This window comes from Babylonia areolata, chromosome 21 (genome assembly GCF_041734735.1).
Source record: "Babylonia areolata isolate BAREFJ2019XMU chromosome 21, ASM4173473v1, whole genome shotgun sequence".
Classification (NCBI taxonomy): Eukaryota; Metazoa; Mollusca; class Gastropoda; order Neogastropoda; family Buccinidae; genus Babylonia; species Babylonia areolata.
In genome coordinates this window covers 42,413,589-42,426,479 of record NC_134896.1, presented here as the reverse complement: position 1 = coordinate 42,426,479, position 12,891 = coordinate 42,413,589, and the positions used below count along the sequence as shown (strand labels likewise).

Genomic DNA, 12,891 nt, shown 5'->3' with positions numbered 1-12,891 from the left:
AAAATGATTTCGTACACCCTCCCACCCCCTTCAAAAAAAAAAAAAAAAAAAAAAAAAAAAAAAAAAAAAAAAAAGTATGAGTAATTGAAACGAAAATGTATTACCTCGAATTAGTTAAATTAAGCTGGAGCGTGTATTCATGAGCCTCATTCACTCATTGACATGTGTTGTATGTAAGTACTGGTGGAGTTGGTTCGTCAGGACTCCCCCCCCCTCCCCACCTCCCACATACAGACACACACACAGAGACACACAGACTCGGAGACACAGACACAGACACACACACACGTTCAGTAAAATGTCACAGATGTAGGCCGACACGTTAAATGTTAACAGCTGTAGGCCTGCACCGGTTAAATTTTTATCAACAACGAACCTGCCAAACCTGACATGTAAAGATTCAACAGCACCAGCAACAACAACAAAGGCAAAGAGAAGGAGGAAAATGATAACACTGAAACAAGAATAACTGAAAAGGAATAGAAAGGAAGAAGTAGAAAAAAAATAACAGGGGAAAGGAGAAAAAGGATTTAGGAGGAAAAGATGAAGGAAGGGGTGCATGACGGAATGGAGGAGGGAGGGAGGACAGAGAGGGGACAAGTTAAGCAATCACCACAGTTCGTATCGCAACAGCCACAGCGCCGCGTGATGAGTCGACTTCCATTTTTAGCAAGCGTGTTTGGGATCTCCATTCACGCCAAAACGGAAGCCGGTTGCAACACTCGGTTTGCACTCTCGAACACATGACCGCGTGCTTTTTTTAATCGGACACACTCAATCATACACACATACACGCTCACACACACACACGCGCGCGCAACTCACAGAGAAAGGAATATGTATGCACGTGGCTCATTGAGTTTTGAGGGATTTTTGCGCCGTTAAACTTTTCATTGAAGTTCTCTGAGTGGTACAATGGATATTACTGTCGTCAGTTCACCGGCATTAGGCCTGTGTTGGAGCATCGGTTTTTGAGGTAAGCGACAGAATGTCAGTGTGTGTGATTGTGACGATTTTGCCTGCCGGTTTGCCGAGGTAACTGCATGGAGAGTGATATTGTGGCTTATCAATAGACTAACCTCTGACATTGTTCACTATCGTTTTTTAAAGGCTATAATTACAACATGAATGCAAGGTATATAACCTACAATTCCTGATCGTGACAATTACTTTGAATTCCCATCATTATCTTTCTTCATGCTTTCTGTTTTTCTCTCCTGATTTGGCAAATCGATGGGTACATGCATGTAAATAGCGAGAAGAATATGTGCAGATTAAACACACAAACAAACAAACAAACAAAACAAAACAACTCCCCTCCTCAGATTAACAATACACAAGTATATCTAGCCAACAGTTGGTCAATAACCAAATCTTACAAAAGTTCGGATTGACCCCCCTTCCCCAACACAAGACAAGAATATTGCAGTTTTGACCAGTTAAGGGATTCAAGAAAGAACTGACATATTAAAGTCTTACTCTCAATTAACAAGGTTTCAAAGGCTGACTACAAAGCCACACCCAAGAAGCAAAGATACATGACGGAAAAGGATAAAGGGGGCAGTCGGACATCCTAGTTTATGTATCATATATAATGCGACTATACCCCCCATATATATATATATATCTCTGTGTGTGTGTGTGTGTGTGTGTGTGTGTGTGTGTGTGTGTGTGTGTGAAACTAATAAACGACTGAGAGGTTCACAAGGAAAACTTAATAAATCTAGATTTTAATGGTTGAACTCTTTCAATACACGTAATTAATCATGTCATCACATTCTTATAAAACTTATACTTGAAATACGTGCACATCCTACAATCCACATAAAACAGTAACAATGATTTTCTTATTTTAACTCCCATCTCTCTCTCTCTCTCTCTCTCTCTCTCTCTCTCTCTCTCTCTCTCTCTCTCCCTCTTCACGCACATGAACACAAGACGAACAGACAAACACACGGCGAGAACTGTCTTTACAGTCTCCTCTTACCTTCCAGACGAGGTACAACTACCAGAAGGCTGGAAGAACACCGAACTCAGAAGAACGGAAGCCGCTCGGAGAAAAAAAAAGATCTTCACTACTGAATGCAGAACCCGGGCAAACAGCTCTGCAGAGACACGACAGGCACGACTGCTTCCTGTGACAGCTGCGGGCGAAAAGCCCAGAATCCTGTCGCTGTGAAGCAAAGAAAGGTTAATCTCAGTTCAGTGGCAGCTTGAACTGAGACAGAACGAAACCCACATGCAATCAGCACAACCCGCACCGCTGTCTGGCTGAATGGGGTGGGAGAGCAAGGAGGGGGTTAAAGCATGCACAACTCGATTTGTTATGAGATGTGACACATGTAGAGACAGATAATATGATGTTTATTGTTTTACAAAAATAATACACGCGAAGAAAGCTTTGAAAACTGTGTAATACAGCTGATAAAACTGCTTCTGTTATATTGTTCAACATTATTGTCAAGTTTTACTTCATACGTGGTATCTAGAGTTTGCCTGATAAATACACAGGTGGAAACATTCGCACGAAGTACAACATCCTTGAGCACACTAACATTACTTATGATACAGTGGCTATGAAAATTTACATTCAAAGGCATGATTATAAGTTACATGTACATAAATATGGAGTGGTTCCTACTGGAGGTGCTCCAGTATGGTGATGCAGCATTGTACATTTAAGGTGACATCATTAAATTTTATCAGAACCAACCAAACTGATTTGGCATTCCCCACATTCCAAAAATCGGTAAAGCTACATTTTTGGTTTGCTGTGCATTGAAAAAAAGAAAATATTCAGCTTTGAATCCCTGCGCCCTTCCCCTTCTCCTCTGGATCGTACCCCCTCCTCCCCCACCAGCCCCCGCACCCTAAAAAAAGCCTTACAGGGGCCACAGTTAGCTGTGGTCTCACCCGAAACAAAAAGTACACTCCTTCCAAGAAAATGATCAAAATGGAAGCCTAAAAATGCTTGAGTATAGGGCAGAAACTTTATTTGATGGGAGGTTAAAGGTTATAGGCTTTCATTGTTCACTGAAAATAATGGAAAAAGAAATGTCCTGTTTCACTGCATTTCAGAATCACTTGATAATTTCATTGAATCTATGATAATAGTTATGATCATTACATTTGTGTGGTTGCGAAATAAGGGATATGAAAATTGTAAAATAAAGGGTACGTCAATAAGCGTTTTCCCCCCCAGGTAAACAGAATTACCAACAAAACCAACAACGTAATCCGCATCTCAGATTTTGATGACACGTGAACAACACAGGTCCCACAGTCAGCATGACGTCAGAGGGGGAGGACGAGAGGCGGCAATGGCACAGGGATGACGACGTCACCGCACGTGATGATCTTGACCTCGAGGCCTGCCTGGAAGCTGCGGAGCACCTCCAGGACGAGGTCAGCCAGCACTTGTACAGCGACCCTGACATGTCCCCACAGAACTCCTCCTGGGTGGAAGACGTCATCGAAATGACGTCATCCCAAGAAGTGACGTCAGCCGGTGATCACGCTGAAGAAGACGAATTTGCTTCCGGGGACAACCCTGGTACCTCACGCGAGCTCGGTCAAGGACACAGCGCTTCGCGAGCAAACGCAAGGGTCGACCTCGCCAACGTTTACGGGGCTCACTTGATAGCGGTCCATGGCAGCTCCAGCTTCTTTCCTGTCAACCTAGTTGTGCAAGAACGGTGTGACAGTTCTGCGCAAGACCTTGGTGGCCGCTTTGAAGTTCCACACTCTGTGTTATCAGACTCGAGGCATCAGACTACGTCGGCACCATCATCAACATCAGCATCATCAGCATCATCGTCATCATCATCATCATCGTCGTCATCATTAGGTCTGCGGCAGTCTTGTAGTGGTGGTGGTGGAGTGTCGGCAGACTTCTGGTCGCAAGAAGGGTCGAGGAACTGGGGCAGCAGCAGCAGTAGCCGCAGTACTGACCTGCGGAGTCTGACTTCCCAGCAGGCGTCAACTTCGTCCGATCCTTCGGGGGAGGGGGCGTCAGGAAATCAGCAGAGTGCCAGGCTGAAATCTTTGTTGAAATGGAAGTTGCGGTCAAAGAATAGTAACACTGTCTCTTCATGCGTGGGCGGCCATCGTGAGGATAAGGAGAAGGAGGAGCAGGCGAGGGGAGATGTGCAGACCAGGTCGCGATCCACGAGCAGCGTTGCGTCATCCAGCCAAGACAGTGACGTCACTAGGGGTTTGCCGCCGCGGTCTGTGTCATCTTCTCCGTCATCGTTGATGACAGTGCATTCGGTACGTCGTGGGTCGGGTTGTTGTATTGTGATGGTGTTGGTGTTGAGGTTTTGCTGTTATCATTGTTAGTAGTAGTAGCAGTAGTAGTATTTTGTTTTATTTGTTTATTCTTTTTTTTTTTTGTTCTTTTTTTTTTGAGAGGGGATGATGCGGAGGGGGGACGGGGAGGGGGTGGGGGGGGGGGGGGGGGGGGGGGGGGGGGGGGGGGGGGGGGGTAAGGGCGTCAAGTATGTTGGGAAGTGTTGTTTTGTGTTTGAGTTTTTCTTTGGTTTTGCCTGGCTCATTTGCCGCTTTACAGCGATAAACAGGAACAGCTAGTAGCGTCTGCCGTCAGTTCTCTTTCTCACATGTCATCCTCTCTCTGTCACCCTTTACTGCCACTTACAGATGACCATTTTCATTCACTTTATTTCACTTTCCATGTTTCTGTCCTGCTCCCTCCTCCACCCTCCCATCCCCCACCCTCTTTCTCACTCACTCACTCACTCACTTTATTATCTAATTATAGTTTGTGTGTCTTCGCCATCCCCAGGGTGTGTATGTGAGTTGATGAGTTATTTATCATTTATATTATCTTGTTTTATTTCATTGCATGTTTAATTCATTTTATTGATTTATTTATTTGTTTAATCATGTATTTATTATTTGATTAATGTGTTATGGGACATGATTTCTTTTGTGGTCTTCATTAATTTTAATCATAAAACTATTATAATAATCTTCATAAATCTATTTGAGTGATTGCTCTGTACACGTGTTTAGCTTATCTTATATTTCAGTGTCAAAGATATGTAGCTTTTCTACCTAATCAACATACATTTTATTACTTTAGTTGTTGTATAGCATATTTTCATGGATGTTCATGTTCTAAAAGTCATTGTGCTTTATGTGTTTAATGTTATATGTATTCGGACTAAAAAAAAGACAAGTTTTCCAACGTTTACAGACAACAAACTTGTATCTGATCTTATATATCCGTTCATTTATCAACATTTCGCAGGCGCTTTTTTATATTCAGCTTAAAGCAACACGATTTTTAATACAAATACTATGCCTACGAGCCAGCCAGCATCGGTAGCAATCCATATATTTGAGGGATGATTAACAACAAATCGATAAATAGAGCGAGGTTCAGAACCAGTTGTCCCCCTTCAGTGAGTCGCAGAACTGTTCTTACACCTATCTCACTCAGTCACTTTACAGATATTTTCTTTAGTTTTAACTCTTCCGAAACTCACTTACGACACTCACTTTACAGATGTTTTCTTTAGTTGGAACTCTTACAACACTCACTTTACAGATGTTTTCTTTAGTTGGAACTCTTATGACACTCACTTTACAGATGTTTTCTTTAGTTGGAACTCTTACAACACTCACTTTACAGATGTTTTCTTTAGTTGGAACTCTTACAACACTCACTTTACAGATGTTTTCTTTAGTTGGAACTCTTATGACACTCACTTTACAGATGCTTTCTTTAGTTGGAATTCTTACAACACTCACTTACGACACTCACTTTACAGATGTTTTCTTTAGTTTGAATTCTTACGACACTCGCTTTACAGATGTTTTCTTTAGTTGGAACTCTTATGACACTCACTTTACAGATGTTTTCTTTAGTTGGAACTCTTACGACACTCACTTTACAGATGTTTTCTTTAGTTGGAACTCTTATGACTTATTTTTTGACTCACTTGTGTAAACAAAGTGAGTCTATGTTTTAACCCGGTGTTCGGTTGTCTGTGTGTGTGTGTGTGTGTGTGTGTGTCTGTGTGTCTGTGTGTCCGTGGTAAACTTTAACATTGACATTTTCTCTGCAACTACTTTGTCAGTTGACACCAAATTTGGCATAAAAATAGGAAAAATCCAGTTCTTTCCAGTCATCTTGTTTAAAACAATATTGCGCTTCTGGGATTGGCACAAAAAAATAAAGAATGAAGCCTAATTATATGCAAACTGCATTTACTGTTATATTTATATTTTTTGTATTCTCTAAACTTGGCACTTTGATCCGATATTCTGACCCAACAGCTTTAACAGTCATTATTATCATTTTTTGTTCAAACAGGAACTTCTTTTGCTAAGCATGGAATTTTTATTTATTTTGCAAACGTTTTGGTTCAGATAGTAAAAAGGGGAAATTACTCTGTAATGCTAGTGGAGTTAATTTGCTTTAAACTGATCTTTCTCATCTTAAACATTACATTTTGAAACAAGAGAGGCAAGGCCTTCAAGACTCACTTGTGATGCACTTTTTAAAAAAAATCCAAGCTTTTTATGTATTGAGTATAATTTCAAAATATAATGTTTAAGATGAGAAAGATCAGTTTAAAGCAAACTAAGTTCCCAGCAGAGTAATTTCCCTTGTTCTGCTATCTTCACCAAAACGTTTGTAATAAATAAAACTTCCATGCTTAGCAAAAGAAGTTCCTGTTTGAACAAAAAATGATAACAATGACAGATCCTTTGTTGGGTCGAATATCAGATCAAAGTGCCAAGTTTAGAGAATACAAAAAATATAAATATAACAGTAAATGCATTATACTCAATACATAAAAACTTGGATTTTTTAAAAAGTGTATCACAAGTGTGTCTTAAAGCCTTGCCTTTCTTGTTATTTCTTTTTCTGACTGTGTCTTTCACGCCCCTCCCACTACCTGTCTTTCACTCTGTAATATGAATTTCATTTTATTTTCTTCTACTTCATTTCACATCATTTTGTTGGTTTTACTGATTTAATCTTGTTTTTTTTCCTCTCCATTTCATACTACTTTATCTTATCTTAACTGGTTTCATTTCATTCTTATTTCATTTTATTGACTCACTCGTGTAAACAAAGTGAGTCTATGTTTTAACCCGGTGTTCGGTTGTCTATGTGTGTGTGTGTGTGTCTGTGTGTCCGTGGTAAACTTTAACATTGACATTTTCTCTGCAAATACTTTGTCAGTTGACACCAAATTAGGCATAAAAATAGGAAAAATTCAGTTCTTTCCAGTCATCTTGTTTAAAACAATATTGCACTTCTGAGATGGGCACACACAAAAAAAGAAGAAGAAAAAGAAGCCTAATTATATGCAAACTGCATTTACTGTTATATTTATATTTTTTGTATTCTCTAAACATGGCACTTTGATCTGATATTCTGACCCAACAGCAAGAGCAGTCATTAATATCATTTTTTGTTCAAACAGGAACTTCTTTTGCTAAGCATGGAAGTTTATTTATTTTGCAAACGTTTTGGTGCAGATAGTAAAAAAGGGAAATTACTCTGTAATTAATGCTAGGGGACTTGATTTGCTTTAAACTGATCTTTCTCATCTTAAACATTACATTTTGAAATTATACTCAATACATAAAAAGCTTGGATTTTTTTTTTTTAAAGTGTATCACAAGTGAGTATTGAAGGCCTTGCCTATCTTGTTTCTCTTTTAATTTCGTTTCACAGCATTTCATTTTGTTTTATTTTATCGTTCTATCTTACTGATGAATGAATGAATTCATTAATAATTCAGTCTAATTATTCGTACTTTTGGCAGACGGAGGAGGACGACCAAGACATTGAAGACCGTGTCAAGTTGCAGGAGAAGAGAGAGAAGAACCGTTTGGCAGCCCAGAAATCCAGAGACAAGAAACGGGACAGGAGAGAGAAACTGGAACAAGTAAGGACGGCTACTCTCTCTTTCTCCGCGTCGGGGTCCTGTGTCACTGCTCTGAAAATAGAATACATATCAGTTGGTCCTGTGTCACTGATCTGAAAATAGAATACATATCAGTTGGTCCTGTGTCACTGATCTGAAAATGGAATACATATCAGTTGGTCCTGTGTCACTGATCTGAAAATGGAATACATATCAGTTGGTCCTGTTTCACTCATCTGAAAATGGAATACATATCAGTTGGTCCTGTGTCACTGATCTGAAAATGGAATACATATCAGTTGGTCCTGTGTCACTGATCTGAAAATAGAATACATATCAGTTGGTCCTGTGTCACTGATCTGAAAATGGAATACATATCAGTTGGTCCTGTGTCACTGATCTGAAAATGGAATACATATCAGTTGGTCCTGTGTCACTGATCTGAAAATGGAATACATATCAGTTGGTCCTGTTTCACTCATCTGAAAATGGAATACATATCAGTTGGTCCTGTGTCACTCATCTGAAAATGGAATACATATCAGTTGGTCCTGTGTCACTGATCTGAAAATGGAATACATATCAGTTGGTCCTGTTTCACTCATCTGAAAATGGAATACATATCAGTTGGTCCTGTTTCACTCATCTGAAAATGGAATACATATCAGTTGGTCCTGTGTCACTGATCTGAAAATGGAATACATATCAGTTGGTCCTGTGTCACTGATCTGAAAATAGAATACATATCAGTTGGTCCTGTGTCACTGATCTGAAAATGGAATACATATCAGTTGGTCCTGTGTCACTGATCTGAAAATGGAATACATATCAGTTGGTCCTGTGTCACTGATCTGAAAATGGAATACATATCAGTTGGTCCTGTTTCACTCATCTGAAAATGGAATACATATCAGTTGGTCCTGTGTCACTGATCTGATAATGGAATACATATCAGTTGGTCCTGTTTCACTCATCTGAAAATGGAATACATATCAGTTGGTCCTGTGTCACTGATCTGAAAATGGAATACATATCAGTTGGTCCTGTTTCACTGATCTGAAAATGGAATACATATCAGTTGGTCCTGTGTCACTGATCTGAAAATAGAATACATATCAGTTGGTCCTGTGTCACTGATCTGAAAATGGAATACATATCAGTTGGTCCTGTTTCACTGATCTGAAAATGGAATACATATCAGTTGGTCCTGTGTCACTGATCTGAAAATGGAATACATATCAGTTGGTCCTGTGAAACGGAAATCTTTAGCTAACTGTGGATTAGAGAGAGAGAGAGAGAGAGAGAGAGAGAGAGAGAGAGAGAGAGAGAGAGAGAGAAGCTTTTACTCAAATAATGCTTTAGTGAGGGAAAATTTTCTTTCTCACTCCCTACACTCATCCCACAGACACACAGGGACACACAAAGCTCTCTCTCTCACGCCTCCCCCCTTTCCTCATCCCACACACACACAGAGACACACAAAGCTCTCTCTCTCACGCCCCACCCCCTCCCTCATCCCACACACACACAGAGACACACAAAGCTCTCTCTCTCACGCCCCCCCCCCTCCCTCATCCCACAGACACACAGAGACACACAAAGCTCTCTCTCTCACGCCCCACCCCCTCCCTCATCCCACAGACACACAGAGACACACAAAGCTCTCTCTCATACCTCCACCCCCTCCCTCATCCCACAGACACACGGGGACACACAAAGCTCTCTCTCTCACGCCCCCCCTCCCTCATCCCACAGACACGCAGAGACACACAAAGCTCTCTCTCTCACGCCCCCCCTCCCTCATCCCACAGACGCACACAAAGCTCTCTCTCTCACGCCCCCCCCCTCCCTCATCCCACAGACACACAGAGACACACAAAGCTCTCTCTCTCACGCCTCCCCCCCCTCCCTCATCCCACAGACGCACAGAGACACACAAAGCTCTCTCTCTCACGCCCCCCCCCCACCCCGTCCCTCATCCCACAGACACACAGAGACACACAAAGCTCTCTCTCTCTCACGCCTCCCCCCCTCCCTCATCCCACAGACACACAGAGACACACAAAGCTCTCTCTCTCACGCCCCCCCCCCTCCCTCATCCCACAGACACACAGAGACACACAAAGCTCTCTCTCTCACGCCTCCCCCCCTCCCTCATTCCACAGACACACAGAGACACACAAAGCTCTCTCTCTCACGCCTCCCCCCCTCCCTCATCCCACAGACACACAGAGACACACAAAGCTCTCTCTCACGCCTGCCCCCCCATCCCTCATCCCACAGAGACACACAAAGCTCGCTCTCTCACGCCTACCCCCCCCCCCCCCGACCCCCCCCCACTCACCCTCCCCTCCCCCAACCCCCCCAAAAACAACAACAGCAACAACAACAACAAAGAAAAAGAAAAGAAAAAAGGAGATGATGAGAAAGAAGATTACAAAGGAGGATGTGGAGAATGATGAGAAAGAAGATTACAAAGGAGGATGTGGAGAATGATGAGAAAGAAGATTACAAAGGAGGATGTGGAGAATGATGAGAAAGAAGATTACAAAGGATGTGGAGAATGATGAGAAAGAAGATTACAAAGGAGGATGTGGAGAATGACGAGAAAGGAATAAAGAGAAGGGAGAAGAAACAACGGCAACAACGACAATAAAATCAGCTGGGGGAAATTAACATCATAATATCTGAAAAAGTGAGAGAAAAAAAATCAAGGGAACATTGGAAAACAGCATCATAGAAAAGCAAAGAATTATATTTCTATCATAAGAAAAGAAAACGTGTAAAAATCTGGCTAAAGTCCAATCTGGTGTCGGACTGAGCACTACTACTACTACTGCTGCTGCTGCTGCTACTACTACTACTGCTGCTGCTACTACTACTGCTGCTGCTATTACTACTACTGCTGCTGCTGCTGCTACTACTACTGCTGCTGCTGCTACTACTACTACTGCTGCTGCTGCTACTACTACTACTGCTGCTGCTGCTGCTGCTACTACTGCTGCTGCTGCTGCTGCTGCTACTACTACTACTGCTGCTGCTACTACTACTACTGCTGCTGCTGCTACTACTACTACTGCTGCTGCTGCTACTACTGCTGCTGCTGCTGCTGCTGCTACTACTACTACTGCTGCTGCTACTACTACTGCTGCTGCTGCTGCTACTACTACTACTGCTGCTGCTGCTGCTATTACTACTACTACTGCTGCTGCTGCTGCTACTACTACTACTACTGCTGCTGCTGCTACTACTACTGCTGCTGCTGCTATTACTACTACTACTGCTGCTGCTGCTGCTACTACTACTACTGCTGCTGCTGCTGCTACTACTACTACTGCTGCTGCTGCTATTACTACTACTACTGCTGCTGCTGCTACTACTACTGCTGCTGCTGCTGCTGCTACTACTACTACTGCTGCTGCTGCTACTACTACTGCTGCTGCTGCTGCTGCTGCTACTACTACTGCTGCTACTACCACTACTGCTGCTGCTGCTGCTACTACTACTATTACTACTACTGCTACCACTACTGCTGCTGCTGCTGCTGCTACTACTACTACTACTGCTGCTGCTGCTGCTACTACTACTACCACTACTGCTGCTGCTGCTGCTACTACTACTGCTGCTGCTGCTGCTGCTGCTGCTACTACTGCTGCTGCTGCTGCTGCTGCTGCTACTACTACTACTACTACTACCACTACTGCTGCTGCTGCTGCTACTACTACCACTACTGCTGCTGCTACTACTAATACTACTACTGCTGCTACTACTACTACTACTACCACTACTGCTGCTGCTGCTGCTACTACTAGTACTACTAACACTACTACTGCTGCTGCTGCTACTACTACTGCTGCTGCTACTACTACTACTACTGCTGCTGCTGCTACTACTACTACTACTGCTGCTGCTACTACTACTGCTACCACTACTGCTGCTGCTGCTACTACTACTACTGCTGCTGCTGCTACTACTACTACTACTACTACTACTACTACTACTGCTGCTGCTGCTGCTGCTACTACTACTAATTTGTAACATAAAGATTTTTATGTAATGAAAAAGATAATGAAAGGAGAGTGGGGAAAATATGAGTTAGGAATATCCCATCAAACTGGTACTGCTGCTGTTGCTTCCCATGTTGCTGCTATTGTTATTGCTTCTGCTGCTGCTGCTGCTGCTGCTGCTGCTGCTGCTGCTGCTACTACTACTACTACTACTACTTCCTCTTCTTCTTCTGCTGCCACAACTGTTGATGATGATGATGATGATGATGATGATGATGATGATAACAACAATAATATTAATAATAGTAATAATGGGCCAAGAATATTTGGATGATAATCATAATGATATTAACAACACTAAGAACAAAAATCAACAACACCAATGTCACTAACACGTGTGTGTGTGTGTGTGTGTGTGTGTGTGTGTGTGTGTGTGTGTGTGTGTGTGTGTGTGTTGTGTGTGTTATGTGTGTGTGTGTGTGTTGTGTGTGTGTGTGTGTGTGTGTGTGTGTGTGTGTTGCAGCACGTGTGCAGACTGGAGGAGAGGCAGGAGAGGTTGAGGCAGGAGGTACGGAGGCTGCGTGACGAGAGGGAAACCTTGCAGGACCTGATGGCCGTCCACAGCACGGTCTGCCCACACATGCCCCGCCCCCCTCCTGCTGATGATGCCGCCAATTCCTGACCCCCACCCCCCCACACACACCCCACACGCATAGGTGTGTGTGTGTGTGTGTGTGTGTGTGTGTGTGTGTGTGTGTGTGTGTGTGGTTGAGAGAAAGCGAGAGAGAGAGAGAAAAACCGCATGTGTTAAAGGGAGACCAGCAATGTGTTCATAATGGAGTGGTCGTTAAGCGGATAACACCCCTTGCTTGGAAAAGCGACGGTTCCAGGTGAAGAAAACAAAAAGCAAACTGACGAAAAACCATGTGCCACTTCTATCCACTTTGATGTCCTACAGAAGAACTACATTTAACTGT

At 42.7% G+C, this 12,891-nt stretch overlaps 1 protein-coding gene across 1 annotated transcript; it reads left to right on the top strand.

Annotated features, from left to right (window-relative positions):
- Positions 1-743: 743 nt before the first annotated feature.
- On the top strand, positions 744-12,596 carry LOC143296628 (uncharacterized). The gene is made up of 5 exons (XM_076608658.1): positions 744-976; positions 1,995-2,190; positions 3,203-4,269; positions 7,806-7,928; positions 12,438-12,596. The coding sequence occupies exons 3-5, from the start codon at positions 3,289-3,291 to the stop codon at positions 12,594-12,596; spliced, it is 1,263 nt and encodes a 420-aa protein (XP_076464773.1). The 5' UTR covers positions 744-976; positions 1,995-2,190; positions 3,203-3,288.
- The last annotated feature ends 295 nt before the right edge of the window (positions 12,597-12,891 follow it).

Bases quoted from the DNA above. Each gene is read 5' to 3' on its own strand.
- LOC143296628 (XM_076608658.1), top strand. From the start codon at position 3,289: ATGACGTCAGAGGGGGAGGACGAGAGGCGGCAATGGCACAGGGATGAC. The intron at 4,270-7,805 runs GTACGTCGTGGG...TACTTTTGGCAG, and splicing joins CGTTGATGACAGTGCATTCG to ACGGAGGAGGACGACCAAGA. The intron at 7,929-12,437 runs GTAAGGACGGCT...TGTGTGTTGCAG, and splicing joins GGAGAGAGAAACTGGAACAA to CACGTGTGCAGACTGGAGGA.